The sequence below is a fragment of the Capricornis sumatraensis genome, chromosome 6 (assembly GCF_032405125.1).
Source record: "Capricornis sumatraensis isolate serow.1 chromosome 6, serow.2, whole genome shotgun sequence".
NCBI lineage: Eukaryota > Metazoa > Chordata > Mammalia > Artiodactyla > Bovidae > Capricornis > Capricornis sumatraensis.
In genome coordinates, this window is record NC_091074.1 from 36,823,856 (window position 1) to 36,843,743 (window position 19,888).

Consider the following 19,888-nt stretch of genomic DNA (forward strand, 5'->3'; position numbering starts at 1 on the left):
AAAGGAGCATATAGTGACTGTCCTTGGTTCATTAAGTGATAACAATAACACCTAACATCAATACTGTATTTAGTATGTGCGAAAAGCACTAAGTGTTGTTTTAGTTCTTTTACTTACTCATTGAGAGATTTCCTTTTGCTTACATATATTTCTTAAAGCTATAAATATAGCTTTGCTGCATAAATATATGTAATTATCTGAAAAATTTGTGGGTACAGGGAAGCCGGCCAATATTTACTGGGCAAGTGAAGTTGCTCAGTCGTGTCCAACTCTTTGCAACCCCATGGACTGTAACCTACCAGGCTCCTCCGTCCATGGAATTTTCCAGGCAAGAATACTGGAGTGGGTTGCCATTTCCTTCTCCAGGCGATCTTCCCACCCAGGGATAGAACCCGGCTTCCCACATTGCAGGCAGATGCTTTACCATCTGAGCCACGGGAAAGCTATATCTACTGAGCATCTACCAATATGCCAGATGCTGTGTCTTCATTTAATCCTCATGACAATTCTACAATGCAGGCAATTTCACCTACATGTTACAAATACTGAAACTGATGCTTATAGTGTTGTGTGGGTAATAAATAATGGTGCCAGAAAGGACCCTCCAGGTCTGCCTGACTCTAAGGCCATATATGGTGGGAAGGAGGTGATGGTAAACAGAGCCAGTAGTAGAGCAGAGAGCTAGTTCATCTGAGGATCCATTAATAGGGTTCTGAACATGGCTCAAAGTAACAAATACAGAGACCAAATAAGAACATCAAGAGCAGAACAGTCAAAGGCAGAATCAACTTAGGTCATAAAGTAAGAAGCAGGGACTGGATGGTAAAAGAATGGATTGAGAACACGTGAGGGTAGGGTCTGAAGTGACCTCTGCAGGCAGTCTGGGGCTCCAGTGGGTATGGGCTGGGTGAGTTATTGCTGTTCAGTCGCTAAGTCGTGTCTGATTCTTTGTGACTCCATGAACCACAGCACACCAGGCTTCCCTGTCCTTCACTCTCTCCTGGAGTTTGCTCAAACTCAAGTCCATTGAGTTGATGATGCCATCCAACCATCTCATCCTCTGTCACCCCCTTCTCCTTCTGCCCTCAATCTTTCCCAGCATCAGCATCTTTTCCAATGAGTCGGCTCTTCACATCAGGTGGCCAATGTATTGGAGCTTCAGCTTCAGCATCAGTCCTTCCAATCAATATTCAGGGTTGATTTCCTTTAGGACTGACTGGTTTGATCTCCTTATGGTCCAAAGGACTTTCAAGAGTCTTCTCCAACACCACAATTCAAAAGCATCAATTCTTCCGTGCTCAGCCTTCTTTATGGTCCAACTCTCACATCTGTACATGACTACTGGAAAAACCACAGCTTTGACTAGATGGATCTTTGTCGGCAAAGTGATGTCTCTGCTTTTTAATACGCTGTCTAGGTTTGTCATACCATTTGGGGTGAGGTGGATAACTTTAACTGACAGAAGGAATGGAACTAAAGTAACAATATATTTTCTATTAACACACAAAAATTATTATGTAATGTAATTCATTAAATATATCTAATATCCATTAGGCCTATTCTTCAAAACAAAATAAAGCAAAGATTGCTGATGGCTCTTCCCCTTAACAAGGTGTCAAATCCTAGCATTCACCAAAGACTCCTGCAAACATTTCATCTTCTCAGAACCTTCTTCTAGCAATGTTAGGCAGAATGAACTCCTTCCTCATCTAAGTTCCCACAGACTTTATAGATGCCTATTGTTACCATTTGCTATGTGACCATTTCCCCTGCTAGAAGAGAAATCCACAAAGGCAGAAATCATGCTTTCACCTTCATTTCCACAATACAACAAAAATGGTGATAAAAATCCAGAAACATCAATAATTATATTAAATGCAAATGGTCCAGTCACTCAACTAAAAGCCAGAAATTGTCAAATGGATAAATACAACAAAACCAACTATATTTTTCTATAAGAGACCAACTATAAATATAAAACATAGGTTAAAAGAATGGAAAAAGATATATCATGCAAACATTAGTTAAAAAAAAAAGCTAGAGTTGGAAAACGTGATAACTGAAATTATAAAGATGGACAGTATAGCAAACGGAGTCAAAGCCAGACTGTTGGAGGCCTATTTTAAGAAGATGTTAAAATATATTGCAAAGAAATAGAGGAAAACAACAGAGTAGGAAAGACTAGAGATCTCTTCAAGAAAATTAGCGATATCAAGGGAACATTTCATGCAAAGATGGACTCGATAAAGGACAGAAATGGTATGGACCTAACAGAAGCAGAAGATATTAAGAAGAGATGGCAAGAATACACAGAAGAACTGTACAAAAAAGATCTTCATGACCCAGATAATCATGATGGTGTGATCACTCACCTAGAGCCAGACATCCTGGAATGTGAAGTCAAGTGGGCCTGAGAAAGCATCACTATGAACAAAGCTAGTGGAGGTGATGGAATTCCAGTTGAGCTGTTTCAAATCCTGAAAGATGATGCTGTGAAAGTGCTACACTCAATATGCCAGCAAATTTGGAAAACTCAGCAGTGGCCACAGGACTGGAAAAGGTGTTTTCATTCCGATCCCAAAGAAAGGCAATGCCAAAGAATGCTCAAATTATCGCACAGTTGCACTCATCTCACATGCTAGTAAAGTAATGCTCAAAATTCTTCAAGCCAGGCTTTAGCAATAGGTGAACTGTGAACTTCCAGATGTTCAAGTCGGTTTTAGAAAAGGCAGAGGAACCAGAGATTAAATTGCCAACATCCACTGGATCGTGGAAAAAGCAAGAGAGTTCCAGAAAAACATCTATTTCTGCTTTATTGACTATGCTAAAGCCTTTGACTGTGGATCACAATAAACTATGGAAAATTCTGAAAGAGATGGGAATATACCAGACCACCTGACCTGCCTCTTGAGAAATCTGTATGCAGGTCAGGAAGCAACAGTTAGAACTGGACATGGAACAACAAACTGGTTCCAAATAGGAAAAGGAGTACGTCAAGGCTGTATATTGTCACCCTGCTTATTTAACTTCTATGCAGAGTACATCATGAGAAACGCTGGGCTGGAAGAAGCACAAGCTGGAATCAAGCTTGCCGGGAGAAATATCAATAACCTCAGATATGCAGATGACACCACTCTCATGGCAGAAAGTGGAGAGGAACTAAAAAGCCTCTTGATGAAAGTGAAAGTGGAGAGTGTGAAAAAGTTGGCTTAAAGCTCAACATTCAGAAAATGAAGATCATGGCATCTGGTCCCATCACTTCATGGGAAATAGATGGGGAAACAGTGGAAACAGTGTCAGATTTTATTTTTCAGGCTCCGAAATCACTGCAGATGGTGACTGCAGCCATGAAATTAAAAGATGCTTACTCCTTGGAAGAAAAGTTATGACCAACCTAGATAGCATATTGAAAAGCAGAGACATTACTTTGCCAACAAAGGTCCGTCTAGTCAAGGCTATGGTTTTTCCAGTGGTTATGTATGGATGTGAGAGTTGGACTGTGAAGAAAGCTGAGTGCCAAAGAATTGATGCTTTTGAACTGTGGTGTTGCAGAAGACTCTTGAGAGTCCCTTGGACTGCAAGGAGATCCAACCAGTCCATTCTAAAGGAGATCAACCCTGGGATTTCTTTGGAGGGAATGATGCTGAAGCTGAAACTCCAGTACTTTGGCCACCTCATGTGAAGAGTTGACTCATTGGAAAAGACTCTGCTGCTGGGAGGGATTGGGGGCAGGAGAAGAAGGGGATGACAGAGGATGAGATGGCTGGATGGCATCACCGACTCGATTGACATGAGTCTGAGTGAACTCCAGGAGTTGGTGATGGATAGGGAGGCCTGGCGTGCTGCGATTCATGGGGTCGCAGAGTCGGACACGACTGAGCGACTGAACTGAACTGAAAATATATTTAGTTCACTCTCATCTTACAAGAGAACTTCCTAAATCCTGAGAACACTGCACTCCTATTTTCCTGCTTGACTGCTAAATCTCTTCAGTAGATGTCTAAATTCACTTTCCTTTGGTCAACTTTCACTAATTTCTCCATGTCTTGCCAAAAGAGCCTCTGTTAAGGTTACCAAGGGCCTGCATACACTAACTCCAAAGGTCATTTTCAGTCTTCATTTCACTTGATTTTCAACAGCATATGACTCCAGTGAACATCTTCCTTCTTGAAATTCTCTCTTCTCATGGCATCATACTTTCTTGGTTTCTTCTTCCCTCTCTGCCTGTTCCTTCACAGCTTCCTTTGCATCTTTATCCTCTTCTACTCAGGCATTATGTTTGGAGTTTTTCAAGCTTCATTCTTAGGCCTTTTCTCTTCTTACTCCATAAACCATCCCTATGTAGTCTCAGTCTTGCTAGCAGCCTCAAGTCCTACCTGTATAACAGTGACTTGAATTTTTTTATCTACAGCTTGACACATTGCTTGAATTCCATATCAAGTAGCCTTTTTGACATTTTTGCTGGATGTCTCAATGGTATCTCAAACTTAACATACTCAAAATTAAACTCACAATATCCACCGTCACCCCATTCCACTGTTTCTCTAAGTAAATGATATCATTGATCCATTTTCAAAAGCAAACAACAACAACAACAAAAAAAAAACTAGGAACTGTTTGACACATCCTCATCTCTTGTTCTTCACGTTCAATTGTTTTTTCATACTACAGCCAAAGTGATCTTTTTAAAAAATGCAAACCTGATATCGTTCTGTCTATAAAGTTTTTTTAATGACTCTTACTTTGCTCTTAAAGATAACAAAGTCTGACCTCTGCCCTTTTCTCCAGATCATTCTTACCTCAGACTATCCTCGCCTTTGCTATCTTTATTCCAGCTGATTTATCAATTTCTTCCTCACACCACAGAGCCTTTACAGATGTCTGTTTTCCTCTCCTCCTGATATGGAACACGACACTCCACCATTCCCGGATACCTCATACCCAGTCTTCTGATATTAGCTTAAGCATCCTTAGTCTAGGGTAGGCTCATTTGTTTAAAAAAACTCTTATACACCTAAGTTCTTCTCTTTCAATGAACTTATCTTGGTTAGTAATCGCATATTAATTAGTGTGATTACATGAAAAATATTTACCTTCACTGTTAAGATTTTAAGTTCATGAGAGCAAAGACTGTCTCTTTCAGTTCACATGGCACCCCCAGGACCAAAATCAAGCTTGCTACAGAACAGACGCTGAATAAATATTAAACTAATGGGTGGAGAAGAATTAACAACAATAATACAAAGAAGGCAGAGCTCAAGTAAGTAGAGGCCAGAGAGCCAATGAAGAAAAAATGATAACAAGAGAAACAAAGGAGGTGAGTACTTAAGGAAGAAAGTAGTTGAAGCTTCATATTATCCAAGAGAGATGAAAGGAGATGAGAAGGAACAAATGGATAAGCAGGGCAAGCAGAAAATTTTGGTGCCCTATAAGAAAACAGTATCAGTAGAATGAGTACATAGACAAAGAAAGTATAGACTGGTTTTCAAGAATGTTTCAGTGAAAGGAAGGGAAGACAAGGCTGCAGAAAGGGCAGAGAGCTCAGCTACAGGAAAATGCTGATGGTGATCACAGAGCAGGAGTTACATGTTCAAGGTTACAGTAGGAAGCAGAACAAAATGACATGGTTTGAAGCTGAAGACATTATATTAGTAAACAGTCTTTTCCTGTGGTGTAATCTCAATTACCTTCTATGAAGATAATGGTAATAAATTAATAGATAACTTTTTCTGGATTAATAAGTGAAAGGGAAAGTGCAAAGTACTTGAACACTTTTCTCTAGACCTCCCAACATCTCTTTTAGGGAGTCGTATCATCATCCTCATTGTACAGATGAAAACCTGAGACTCAAGCCCCCCAAGTAACAACTAACAGAGGCTGAACTGGAATAGAGATAGATCTGATTTGTATGGCAAATCAGATATATGATCAATTGGCTAACCCAGTATCTATTCATTCCTTATTCCCTTGTCCCTTGACTCATTAGAGCTTAGGGTGATCACACAACCCATTTCCAGCTGATGGACTGTGAAAATACATTTGGAATTTCCTTAGAAGGTTTTTCCTTTTTAAATATATATTAAATATCTGTAATCTATTAAAGTTTTAAAATATTAATACTTAATAAATATGATAGAAATATTTAATTTTTAATGGAGAACCTTTCAATGATTTATTATATATATAAAATAGATACTGCTGGGCCATCCTATTCCTCTGAATGTGATTCCAAATCCTAGATCTGGCGGTCATCTTATCAGGGAGTGGTAGAGAAATTACAGAGAAGTTGAACCACTAACCTAATGACAATACTGACCTACTTCTAGACTTCTCTCGGTATGAGAAAAAAAAATTGTCTTAAACATGTTACTCAAGTTTTCTCTTATTTGCACTTGACTCCCACTCCAGTATTCTTGCCTGGCAAATCCCATGGACAGGGAAGCCTGGTAGGCTGCAGTCCATGGGGTCGCTAGGAGTTGGACACGACTGAGCGACTTCACTTTCACGCACTGGAGAAGGAAATGGTAACCCACTCCAGTGTTTTTGCCTGGAGAATCCCAGGGATGGGTGAGCCTGGTGGGCTGCTGTCTCTGGGGTCACACAGAGTCGGACACGACTGAAGCGACTTAGCAGCAGCTACTTCTAATGGATGTAATTCCAAAGCTCAAGCTCTTATCTACCAAACTAGATCACCTCTCATCTATGAAATTAAAAGATTAACCTCCCTCAGAGAGTTCTTAAGAAGTCAAAAATGCATATAAAACTGTCTTGAAAAATAGAAGTTACAAATTTATTATTATTAATTTATTAGTTACAAATTTATTATTATTCTTTTATTATTACAAATTTATTATTCTTTTCAAAGCAGCAATCCTCAACTATCCAGGGAATAGTTTATTATTTATTATTCTTTTAAAAACAGTGATCCTCAACTATCCAGGAAACAGACTGATAGCATATAACCCACTGAAGCATGGGATTAGGTGGCAGTGTCCTAGGACACATCAGAACCTTGTGGGGAGAGTGTTCACACTACACACATTCCATTTTGAGAAGTACTGCCTAAGTGAACCTCTTCTTATAAGCAAGATGATGAGCATATCCTGTAAATCTTCTCAGAAGTTTGAGAAGGGAAGCTTTATTATAACCATGAGGTATACTAATCAGACCTTCATTAAGATATCAATAGCTTAATAACTGGTAAAAAAAAATTTTTTTTGAATCCATGGGGAAATAATCCCACCTTACCAAACTTTCTCAAAACATAAGTAATTATTTTCATATGAATAACAGAATGAACAATCAATAATAGTATGACCCAACAAAGCTGACATAGTATAATATAATATTAACCAATGGGATCAGAGAACTAACAGGAAGAAATCTAAGTATGTTTTAAAGAAATACTAGAATGGGAAGATGGCAGAGGAATAGGACGGGAAGACCACTTTCTCCATCACAAATTCCTCAAAAGAACATTTCAATGCTGAGCAAACTCCACAAAACAACTTCTGAATGCTGGCAGAGGACATCAGGCACCCAGAAAAGCAGATAATTGTCTTCAAAAACAGGTAGGAAAAAATATAAAAGACGAAAAAAGAGACAAAGGAGGTGGGGAGGGAACTCCGTCCTGGGAAGGGAAGCCCGTCCAAGGAAGGGAATTTTAAGAAGAGAGGTTTCCAAACACCAGGAAACACTCTCCCTGCCGAGTCTGTGGGGAGCCTTGGAAGCACAGAGGGCAACATAACAGGGAGGAAAAATAAATAATTAAAACCAAGAGATTACAAGCCCAACGGTAACTCCCCCAGCGGAAAAGCAGCACAGACGCCTGCATCCGCCACTAACAAGTGGGGGTAGGGCAGGGAGGCGTGGGAGGCACGGCTGCAGTGCTTTGTAAGAATCAGGCAGGAATGCCCCGCGGGTAACCAGAAAGAACTAACTTGGGCTAGCAAACCAGACTGTGGGATAGCTACCAAACAAAAAGCTCGAACATAAGACACCGCCAGGACCGCGCACAGAACAAAGGATGGAACGGAAATAGCTGGCTACAGACCATCCCCCGCCGGGGACAGGCAGCCAGAGCCATAAGGGCTGGAAAGGGGCAATCGCAGCCCCGGAGAGACTTTACCTACCAAACTGCAAGCAGGCTTCTTTGCTAAGACTTCTGGGGGTGCTGGGCAGTCACCATCTGCCTCACAAGGGGCGCCAGCGGTACACCCAGAAAACTGAGCAGCAGAGACAGAAAAGGCGACAAGTTGCAGTGACCGTGCTCGCCAAACTCCTGAGCTACTCGGACCTGGGAAGGGCACAAAACGCAGGCCCAACTGAATCTGCGCCTCTGAGGGCTACCTGAGCGCCGAACCTGAGCAGCTTAGACCGGAGAGGTGCATGAAGCCTAGGGTCAGCCTTAGATGGTTCCCGGCAGAGCAACGTAGGGCTGGAGCGGTTTGCGTGCCGCGAGCAGGGACAGGTCCAGCGGGGCTGAGACACTGCGTGCACACGACAGTGCTAATTGTTTGCAGCATCCCTCCCTCCCCACAGCGCGACTGAACAAGTGAGCCTAAAAAAAAAAAAAAGAAGGTGTCCACCACCGACCCCGTGTCAGGACGGAAATCAGACACTGAAGAGACCAGCAAACAGAAGAAGTGAAACAGAGGGAACCGCCTTGGAAGTGACCCCACACTGCCCACAACACCAGAGGAAGTCCCAGATATATCTTTACTATTTTTACAATCATTCCTTTTCTTTTCTTTTTTCTTTTTCTTTTTTTTTTTTTTTTTGTTGTTTTTTGTTGACACTGTTGTGGGGTTGTTTTTCCTTCTTTTCTTTTTCTTTTTTTTTTTCCTAACTTTTAAAAATTGTTAAGTTTTCTATTCCTCCTCTAATTTTTATTTCTATAACCTACTATTACTTTGCAAAAAAAAGACTATTTTTTAAAGCAAACACCATATATAGTCTTTGTGTGGTTGTTGGTGGTGTTTTTTAATAATTCTTGTGGCTTTTTTTTTTTTTTTTGGTTTCCTTGTTTTTTTTTTCTTTTTTCTTTTTTCCTTCTTCTTCTTTTCTTTACTATTGTATTTTTGAAAATCCAACCTCTACTCTAGATTTTTAATCTTTGCTTTTTGGTTTTTGTTGTCAATTTTGTACATTTAAAAATCCAAACTTCACTACCCAATTTTACCTGAGAGCAAGATTACTGGCTTGACCACTCTCTCCTCCTTTGGACTCTCCTTTTTCTCCACCAGGTGGCCTCTGTCTCTTCTCTCCCCCTTCTCTATCCAAATCTGTAAATCTCTGTGTGTTCCAGACGGTGGAGAACACCTAAGGTACGGGTTACTGGCTGGATCTGTCTCTCTCCTTTTCATTTCCCTCTTTTATCCTCCTGGCCACCTCTGTCTACTTCCTCCCTCTCCTCTTCCCTGTATAACTCCGTGAATACCTCTGAGTGGTCCAGACTGTGGAGCGCACATAAGGAAGTGACTACTGGCTAGCTTGCTCTCTCCTCTTTTGATCTCACCGCATCTCATTCCAGTTACCTCTAACTACTCCCTCCCTCTTCTCTTCTCCATGTAACTCAGTGAACCTCTCTGGGTGTCCCTCAATGTGGAGAAACTTTTCATCTTTAACCTAGATGTTTTATTATCGGTTCTGTATAGATGGAGAAGTCTACAGGCTACTGTAAAAATAAAACTTAAAACCAGAAGCAGGAGGCTTAAGTCCAAAGCCTGAGAACATCGGAGAACTCCTGAATTCAGGGAACATTAATCAATAGGAGCTCATCAAACGCCTCCATACCTACACTGAAACAAAGCACCACCCAAGGGCCAACAAGTTCCAGAGCAAGACATACCACGCAAATTCTCCAGCAACACAGGAACACACCCCCGAGCTTCAATATACAGGCAGCTCAAAACTACTCCAAAACCACTGATGTCTCACAACCCATTACTGGTCACTCCACTGCACTCCAGAGAGAAGAAACCCAGCTCCACCCACCAGAACTCCAACACAAGCCTCCCTAACGAGGAAACCTTGACAAGCCACTGATACAACCCCACCCAAAGCAAGGAAACTCCATAATAAAGACAACTCCACAAATTCCCAGAATATAGAAAGGTCACCCCAAATGCAGCAATATAACCAAGACGAAGAGACAGAGGAATACTCAGCAGGTAAAGGAACAGGAGAAATGCCCACCAAACCAAACAAAAGAGGAAGAGATAGGGAATCTACCTGAGAAAGAATTCCGAATATTGATAGCGAAAATGATCCAAAATCTTGAAATCAAAATGGAATCACAGATAAATAGCCAGGAGACAAGGATTGAAAAGATGCAAGAAAGGTTTAACAAGGACCTAGAAGAAATAAAAAAGAGTAAATACATAATGAATAACGCAATAAATGAGATCAGAAACACTCTGGAGGCAATAAATAGTAGAATAACAGAGGCAGAAGATAGGATTAGTGAAATAGAAGATAGAATGGTAGAAATAAATGAATCAGAGAAGAAAAAAGAAAAACGAATTAAAAGAAATGAGGACAATCTCAGAGACCTCCAGGACAATATGAAACGCTCCACCATTCGAATTATAGGAGTCCCAGAAGAAGAAGACAAAAAGAAGGACCATGAGAAAATCCTTGAGGAGATAATAGTTGAAAACTTCCCTAAAATGGGGAAGGAAATAATCACCCAAGTCCAAGAAATCCAGAGAGTCCCAAACAGGATAAACCCAAGGTGAAACACCCCAAGACACATATTAATCAAATTAACAAAGATCAAACACAAAGAACAAATATTAAAAGCAGCAAGGGAAAAACAACAAATAACACACAAGGGGACTCCCATAAGGATAACAGCTGATCTTTCAATAGAAACTCTTCAGGCCAGGAGGGAATGGCAAGACATACTTAAAGTGATGAAAGAAAATAACCTACAGCCCAGATTACTGTACCCAGCAAGGATCTCATTCAAATACGAAGGAGAAATCAAAAGCTTTACAGCCAAGCAAAAGCTGAGAGAATTCAGCACCACCAAACCAGCTCTCCAACAAATTCTAAAGGATAGTCTCTAGACAGGAAACACAAAAAGGGTGTATAAACCCGAACCCAAAACAATAAAGTAAATGGTAATGGGATCATACTTATCAATAATTATCTTAAACGTAAATGGGTTGAATGCCCCAACCAAAAGACAAAGATTGGCCGAATGGATACAAAAACAAGACCCCTCTATATGCTGTTTACAAGAGACCCACCTCAAAACAAGGGACACATACAGACTGAAAGTGAAGGGCTGGAAAAAGATATTCCACCCAAATAGAGACCAAAAGAAAGCAGGAGTGGCAATACTCATATCCGATAAAATAGACTTTAAAACAAAGGCTGTGAAAAGAGACAAAGAAGGCCACAATGTGATGATCAAAGGATCAATCCAAGAAGAAGATATAACAATTATAAATATATATGCACCCAATATAGAGGCACGGCAATATGTAAGACAAATGCTAACAAGCATGAAGGGGGAAATTAACAATAACACAATAATAGCGGGAGACTTTAATACCCCATTCACACCTATGGATAGATCAACTAAACAGAAAATTAACAAAGAAACGCAAACTTTAAATGATACAATAGACCAGTTAGACCTAATTGATATCTATAGGACATTTCACCCCAAAACAATGAATTTCACCTTTTTCTCCAGTGCTCACGGAAACTTCTCCAGGATAGATCACATCCTGGGCCATAAATCTAACCTTGATAAATTTAAAAAAATCGAAATCATTCCAAGCATCTTTTCTGACCATAATGCATTAAGATTAGATCTCAATTACAGGAGAAAAACTATTAAAAATTCCAACATATGGAGGCTGAACAACACACTGCTGAATAACCAACAAACCACAGAAGAAATCAAAAAAGAAATCAAAATATGCATAGAAATGAACGAAAATGAAAACACAACAACCCAAAACCTGTGGGACACTATAAAAGCAGTGCTAAGAGGAAAGTTCATAGCAATACAGGCATACCTCAAGAAACAAGAAAAAAGTCAAATAAATAACCTAACTCTACACCTAAAGCAACTAGAAAAGGAAGAAATGGAGAACCCCAGAGTTAACAGAAGGAAAGAAATCTTAAAAATTAGGGCAGAAATAAATGCAAAAGAAACAAAAGAGACCATAGCAAAAATCAACAAAGCCAAAAGCTGGTTCTTTGAAAGGATAAATAAAATTGACAAACCATTAGCCAGACTCATCAAGAAACAAAGGGAGAAAAATCAAATCAATAAAATTAGAAATGAAAATGGAGAAATCACAACAGACAACACAGAAATACAAAGGATCATAAAAGACTACTATCAGCAATTATATGCCAATAAAATGGACAACGTGGAAGAAATGGACAAATTCTTAGAAAAGTACAACTTTCCAAAACTGAACCAGGAAGAAATAGAAAATCTTAACAGACCCATCACAAGCACCAAAATTCAAACTGTAATCAGAAATCTTCCAGCAAACAAAAGCCCAGGTCCAGACAGCTTCACAGCTGAATTCTACCAAAAATTTCAAGAAGAGCTAACACCTATCCTACTCAAACTCTTACAGAAAATTGCAGAGGAAGGTAAACTTCAAAACTCATTCTATGAGGCCACCATCACCCTAATACCAAAACCTGACAAAGATACTACAAAAAAAGAAAACTACAGGCCCATATCACGGATGAACATGGATGCAAAAATTCTCAACAAAATTCTAGCAATCAGAATCCAACCACACATTAAAAAGATCATACACCATGACCAAGTGGGCTTTATCCCAGGGATGCAAGGATTCTTCAATATCCACAAATCAATCAATGTAATTCACCACATTAACAAATTGAAAAATAAAAGCCATATGATTCTCTCAATAGATGCAGAGAAGGCCTTTGACAAAATTCAACATCCATTTATGATAAAAACTCTTCAGAAAGCAGGAATAGAAGGAACATACCTCAACATAATAAAAGCTATATATGACAAGCCCACAGCAAGCATTATCCTCAATGGTGAAAAATTGAAAGCATTTCCCCTGAAGTCAGGAACAAGACAAGGGTGCCCACTTTCACCGCTACTATTCAACATAGTTTTGGAAGTTTTGGCCACAGCAATCAGAGCAGAAAAAGAAATAAAAGGAATCCAAATTGGAAAAGAAGAAGTAAACCTCTCACTGTTTGCAGATGACATGATCCTCTACATAGAAAACCCTAAAGACTCCACCAGAAAATTACTAGAGCTCATCAATGAATATAGTAAAGTTGCAGGATATAAAATCAACACACAGAAAGCCCTTGCATTCCTATACACTAATAATGAGAAAGTAGAAAAAGAAATTAAGGAAACAATTCCATTCACCATTGCAACAAAAAGAATAAAACACTTAGGAATATATCTACCTAAAGAAACTAAAGACCTATATATAGAAAACTATAAAACACTGATGAAAGAAATCAAAGAGTACACTAATAGATGGAGAAATATACCATGTTCATGGATTGGAAGAATCAATAGAGTGAAAATGAGTATACTACCCAAAGCAATCTACAAATTCAATGCAATCCCTATCAAGCTACCAGCGATATTTTTCACAGAACTAGAACAAATAATTTCAAGATTTGTATGGAAATACAAAAAACCTCGAATAGCCAAAGCAATCTTGAGAAAGAAGAATGGAACTGGAGGAATCAACCTTCTTGACTTCAGGCTCTACTACAAAGCCACAGTCATCAAGACAGTATGGTACTGGCACAAAGCCAGAAATATAGATCAATGGAACAAAATAGAAAGCCCAGAGATAAATCCACACACCTATGGACACCTCATCTTTGACAAAGGAGGCAAGAATATTCAATGGAGTAAAGACAATCTCTTTAACAAGTGGTACTGGGAAAACTGGTCAACCACTTGTAAAAGAATGAAACTAGATCACTTTCTAACACCACACACAAAAATAAACTCAAAATGGATTAAAGATCTAAATGTAAGACCAGGAACTATAAAACTCCTAGGGGAGAATATAGGCAAAACATTCTCCGACATAAATCACAGCAGGATTCTCTATGATCCACCCCCTAGAATTCTGGAAATAAAAACAAAAATAAACAAATGGGATCTAATTAAAATTAAAAGCTTCTGCACAACAAAGGAAACTATAAGCAAGGTGAAAAGACAGCCTTCTGAATGGGAGAAAATAATAGCAAATGAAACAACTGACAAACAACTAATCTCAAAAATATACAAGCAACTTATGCAGCTCAAGTCTAGAAAAATAAACGACCCAATCAAAAAATGGGCCAAAGAACTAAACAGACATTTTCCCAAAGAAGACATATGGATGGCTAACAAACACAGGAAAAGATGGTCAACATCACTCATTATTAGAGAAATGCAAATCAAAACCACAATGAGGTACCACTTCACATCAGTCAGAATGTCTGCGATCCAAAAATCTGCAAGCAATAAATGCTGGAGAGGGTGTGGAGAAAAGGGAACCCTCCTACACTGTTGGTGGGAATGCAAACTAGTACAGCCACTATGGAGAACAGTGTGGAGATTCCTTAAAAAATTGCAAATAGAACTGCCTTATGACCCAGCAATCCCACTGCTGGGCATACACACCGAGGAAACCAGAATTGAAAGAGACACATGTACCCCAATGTTCATCGCAGCACTGTTTATAATAGCCAGGACATGGAAACAACCTAGATGACCATCAGCAGATGGATGGATAAGAAAGCTGTGGTACATATACACAATGGAGTATTACTCAGCCATTAAAAAGAATACATTTGAATCAGTTCTAATGAGGTGGATGAAACTGGAGCCGATTATACAGAGTGAAAGAAAAACACCAATACAGTATACTAACACATATATATGGAATTTAGCAAAATGGTAATGATGACCCTGTATGCAAGACAGCAAAAGAGACACAGATCTGTAGAGCCGACTTTGGACTCAGAGGGAGAGGGAGAGGGTGGGATGATTTGGGAGAATGGCAATGAAACATGTATACTATCATGTAAGAAACGAATCGCCAGTCTATGTCCGATGCAGGATACAGCATGCTTGGGGCTGGTGCATGGGGATGACCCAGAGAGATGTTATGGGGAGGGAGGTGGGAGGGGGGTTCATGTTTGGGAATGCATGTACACCTGTGGTGCATTCATGTCAATGTATGGCAAAACCAATACAGTATTGTAAAGTGAAATAAAGTAAAAAGAAAAAGAATTACTAGAATGAATTCCAAATACTTATACAAATCTTTATGAAGTGTTTCCTCTTCATTTTAACTTCTCTTATTTGAGGTCCAATTTACTACTCAGTCATTAAGAAATTAACAAAGTAATTTTAAAAACTGAACTCAACTGAATTCACATCTCAGATCTCAAAGAACTAGTTTGCTGATTTACTGGATTAAGTGTTAGAAATTCTTCATTCAGTAATCAATTGCTGAGTACCTACTATGGGCCAGACTGTTCTCGGCACTAGAGTGCCTTTACAGCTGTGAAGAAGATACCCCAAATTGCTTGACTTTATGGAATTTATATTCTACGAGGGTAAGCACGAAATAGACAACAATAAATAAATAAAACACAAAACGTGTAAGTTGCTAAGTGCTATAGTGAAAAAAATAAAGCAAGGAAGGTAGAAGATAGACAAGCAAGAAGAGGAGAGAATGAGAGAGTCTGTGGGGTGGGGGAGGGTTAGTGGTTGCAGTTTCAAATACCGTGGTCATAAAGCTTTACTGGGATGCTGACACTTAAGCCACTACTCAAAGGAGCTGAATAACTAAACTGCAGCTATGCATCTATTTACTCTATGTTAACTCTTTTTCTGTTGAATATATCATTTGAAACTTGTCAACAGCTGAATGGCAAAATGATACTGTTTTTTGTTACAAGTCACCTTGATCTATTCTAATCAAACCAAAAAAGGAAAAATGACATTCCAATTATTGATAGCCCTCTGAATACCACTGTTGACATATCTGGCTCTTGAGGAAAAAGTTGAAATTGTATTTTATTCCTTTATGTCAGAAATACATTCATTTTTTTATACCCCCCAAACATGTATTTCAAGTAGAAAAAAATTTTGTTTGGTCTTAAATGAGCCCAAATTTCATCATGGGCTAAAATTTTAAGACATAAAATGACTGCTGAAACTGAATTTTAATCATATAGATGAATCACAACATGCATCTTTAGCTAGGCATGTATTATGGATAAGTCTAGTTTTCTACAGAGAATAATCACATGTTCTAATTACCATTTTGGTTATACGCATAATTAATAATATTCTGTCTTTAATGGGACACACTGAATCTTCAGACAGTTGAAAGCTTTAACTATGCATACTGCCAAACCCAACTGTCAGCTGCACTACCAAACACAAAGGAATCTTGATGCAGTGTTTTAGCATTGATAACAATACGCATATCTTTATACGTGATACAATGCAAAAATTAATTGCTTTCCTTCCTTCAAAATTTTCTCCACACTTAGTAATTTTATGCTGCTTGACTGATCACTTATTCTAAACTAGATATATTGGTGAGCGATCTGATGAACAACAAAAACATGAGTGTAAATGTGACCCAAAATTCAAAGACAAAAAATATAGTGTAGGACTTACTGATTGTAAACTTTCATTTTCACGTAAACAAGCCGTGTGAAGTTCTGATTTCAAGGTTGCAATGTGACTTCGATGAGATGTCATTTCCTTTTCTAATGTAGCAATTCTAGCACTTGCAAGCTGGTAGACATCCACGAAACTTTTAATCATAGCCTTCAGAAATAAAAATAGTGTCACATACAATTCAAATAAAGCTGTCCCCAAAGGAGAATTTCATAATTTTAAAGCAAAATCATTAAAATTTTAAAATAAACAACTTTTCATCTTCCTTTAAAATAATAAAGCTAAACCTCACATTTTGTATTGAGAACAGTGACTATTTTAAGAAAGTCTGGGAGAAAATAATTGAGATTTCTTTTCCAGAGTATTTATTTAAATAAGGTATACTTTGATCTATTGTGCTTAAAATTTAGAATGCAGTTTTTAAAGGTGGCACACTTATTTTCTTTGTAAAGTTAAATTCAAGTTGTAATTTGACCTAAATTTCAATCTTAAGACACACAGTAAATGGATATATAAGCAAGATATTTTGAAATAAGCTTAGTGTAATTTTCAATCTACCTAAAAAGCAAGTGCTTTGAAACAAAAGGAGCTGAACTAATCCTGTGATTAAGAGTAAATATTATAATCCCTATATTGTAAGAAAAGCATAATTACGCCCTTGCATTATACTAGATACAATAAAATAAATAACATAAGCAAATGCTGGTAATTCTTTCTCTTCCCTAAGTAGTGTAATATTTGGGGGAATTGTTGGTTCTGTGTATCACAGTGTAATCATATTTTGTAAACTTTAGCTTCTAAAGGAACCTATAATGAATTTTAAGTCCAAGAATACTAGTATATCTTGTTTTAAGTCTTTCAAAATACTTCAAGTACAATAAAGTAAAATCAAACATTTCAAAGACATGTTCAATACAATGTTATATTATTTATAAGAAAACCATGTTCCAACCACAGCAACAACTCAGAACAATGGTAGACAGTCTGAGAATTTCCAAATTATATTCAATGTGAAGAGTGATTTGAGAGAGCTTTACAAAACTAGATATTTGGGCATATGCATATGAAATAATCTGGTGAACAAAAAGTAAGAAACAACACATGCAATGTTTGAGAAACAGAAGTAGGTGTTACTCGTATAATTGTTAAAATTCATACCTTTTTGCCTAACGAATGCCTATTTGCCCTCAAAAGCCCAGTTCAGAAACCACCTCTTTAAAGAAGCCTCTTCTGAGCCCAAAGGCAATGTTAAACATTTCTATTCTAGTTCTTGTGGGTTCCTCATGCTTGCATGCAATTTTTCATTTATTGCTTTGGCAGAAATGCATTCATTGACATGTTTATATTCACTACATCAAGGAGCTACCTAGACCAGATGGTGTGCCAAATCTAATCATCTTTGTATCTTCAGGGATGGCCTGAATGACTGACTGGAAGGAAGGAGGAAGAGAGGAAGAAAGAAAAGAAAGAAAGGAAAAAAGAAACAGTCTGTAAAAGGGGAAAAGCCACAAGTTGAATAGGCATGTTCAACTTGGGGGAAAAAAAATGCCTTGGGAAAATATAACCTTAACACTCTAATGAATAAATTACTGTGTGTGTGTGTGCTAAGCTGCTTTAGTCGTGTCCGAATAAACTGCTAACCATACTTTATTCAAAGTCAGAAAAAGAAGCAAAAGCGTAGTGGTAGGCATAAAAAGACAGAGTACATAAAAGTGAATTCTATTACCCAATACTAAATAAGCATGGTACAACTTCATGTCTGGGAACATCTCACATGTCCTCTCACATCTCACATTCCTTACCTTGAGTCATTTCAAGGTAAAATTACAGCTAATGCTAACACAAAATATTTCCCTAGATTTTAAAAGTAGATAAAAATCAGAAATTATAAAATCATATGTTTTTCCCTACACTGAGTCTCTCTCCACTTTCGTAAATTCATTCATCTTCTCCATTGAGATGGTGGGCCAGGAAAAAGTCATATTAATATTTTTTTTTTCTAGTCCTCACGCTGCCTCTTACTTAGCTTTACCTTGTTGGGGCATGTGATCTCTCTGAGTCTCCACCTCCTCCCTCCACAAAAATGGAAAGAAGAGTCCTTTTCTTGTTTATTTCTAAAACTGTTGTAAAGATCAGATCGGTAAAAATCTAACACAAAGCCATTCTCTTAACCATTCAACTAATATAAAGCCATTCTCTTAACCATTCAACTACATTGCCTCTCAAGTAAAAAAGAAAAAAAAAGCCCTCTAAAAAACAGTAAACTAGTCAATTTCATTGTATTATTACCACTGTTCTAATTTTAAATTCTCCACTAAGATTTTAATGAGACAATCTGTGATAGGGGGCTCATATACATATGCTCTTGTTATATAAGAACCTAAAAGGCATGAAAACTTGCATTAATGCTCTTTAAAAAAAAGAAGAAAGTACCCTTCTATTAATAATAGGTTCCTGAATTATTATTTCAATGTAAGTCATAAAAGAACCAGCCTCTAACATTTAAGGATAAAGAGGTTCAACATTTGAAAAGTTATCCTATTTCTTAAATTTGGAGAAATACATCTCATGGATTCTCATATATATGATATTCTAAAAGGAATATACAATATAAATGATATTCTCTCAAATCTTTTTTTAAAAATAAAATACTTTTTTGAGAAGTTATGTCTGAATTATTATATGACAGATGAAACAAAAGTCATAATTATTTTGGCTCCTTCCTTGATCTACTTTTAATAACTAAATTAAAAAATAAGGGGCAGTATTAAGAGAAACCACATATTACTTCTTTATAACATTAAAAAGAATAAAATAATAATCTTACTTCTTGCTTAAGATTTAGAATCTTTAGCATTTAAAATCATTAAAGCAGTATTTCATTTGAGAGACGAAAGAATATAACACTGTGTAGGGCATTTTTTCAGGGCAGCAAAGGTACAGTGATCAATATAGAAAGTATGTTTCATGGAACTAGTGCATGTAAAATATACTACATGCTTCTAAAATGAAAACTTCCTTCAGAATTGAGAGGCGGGGAGGAGTATCAATGAAATGGCAGAGCTATTCAAAGACGCCACAGCTCTTTTGAAGAATAAAGAATGTTAACTTCCAGTATTAAAAAGTGATTCAAACTATGTTATAAAGGAGGCCAGTGGAAAAAATCCAACTTTTTAGTATAAAAGAAAGGTGCCAACTTGGTAAGAA

At 37.8% G+C, this 19,888-nt stretch overlaps 1 protein-coding gene across 2 annotated transcripts in view; it reads right to left on the reverse strand.

Moving 5' to 3' along the window:
• Positions 1 to 19,888, reverse strand: part of CCDC171 (coiled-coil domain containing 171) — a 322,618-nt gene that overhangs the window by 40,718 nt on the left and 262,012 nt on the right. For both annotated transcript variants that reach the window (XM_068974547.1, XM_068974546.1), the window contains exon 24: positions 16,679 to 16,831. In XM_068974547.1, the coding sequence (XP_068830648.1) occupies positions 16,679 to 16,831 (153 nt within the window). The remainder of the gene's footprint in view (positions 1 to 16,678; positions 16,832 to 19,888) is intronic.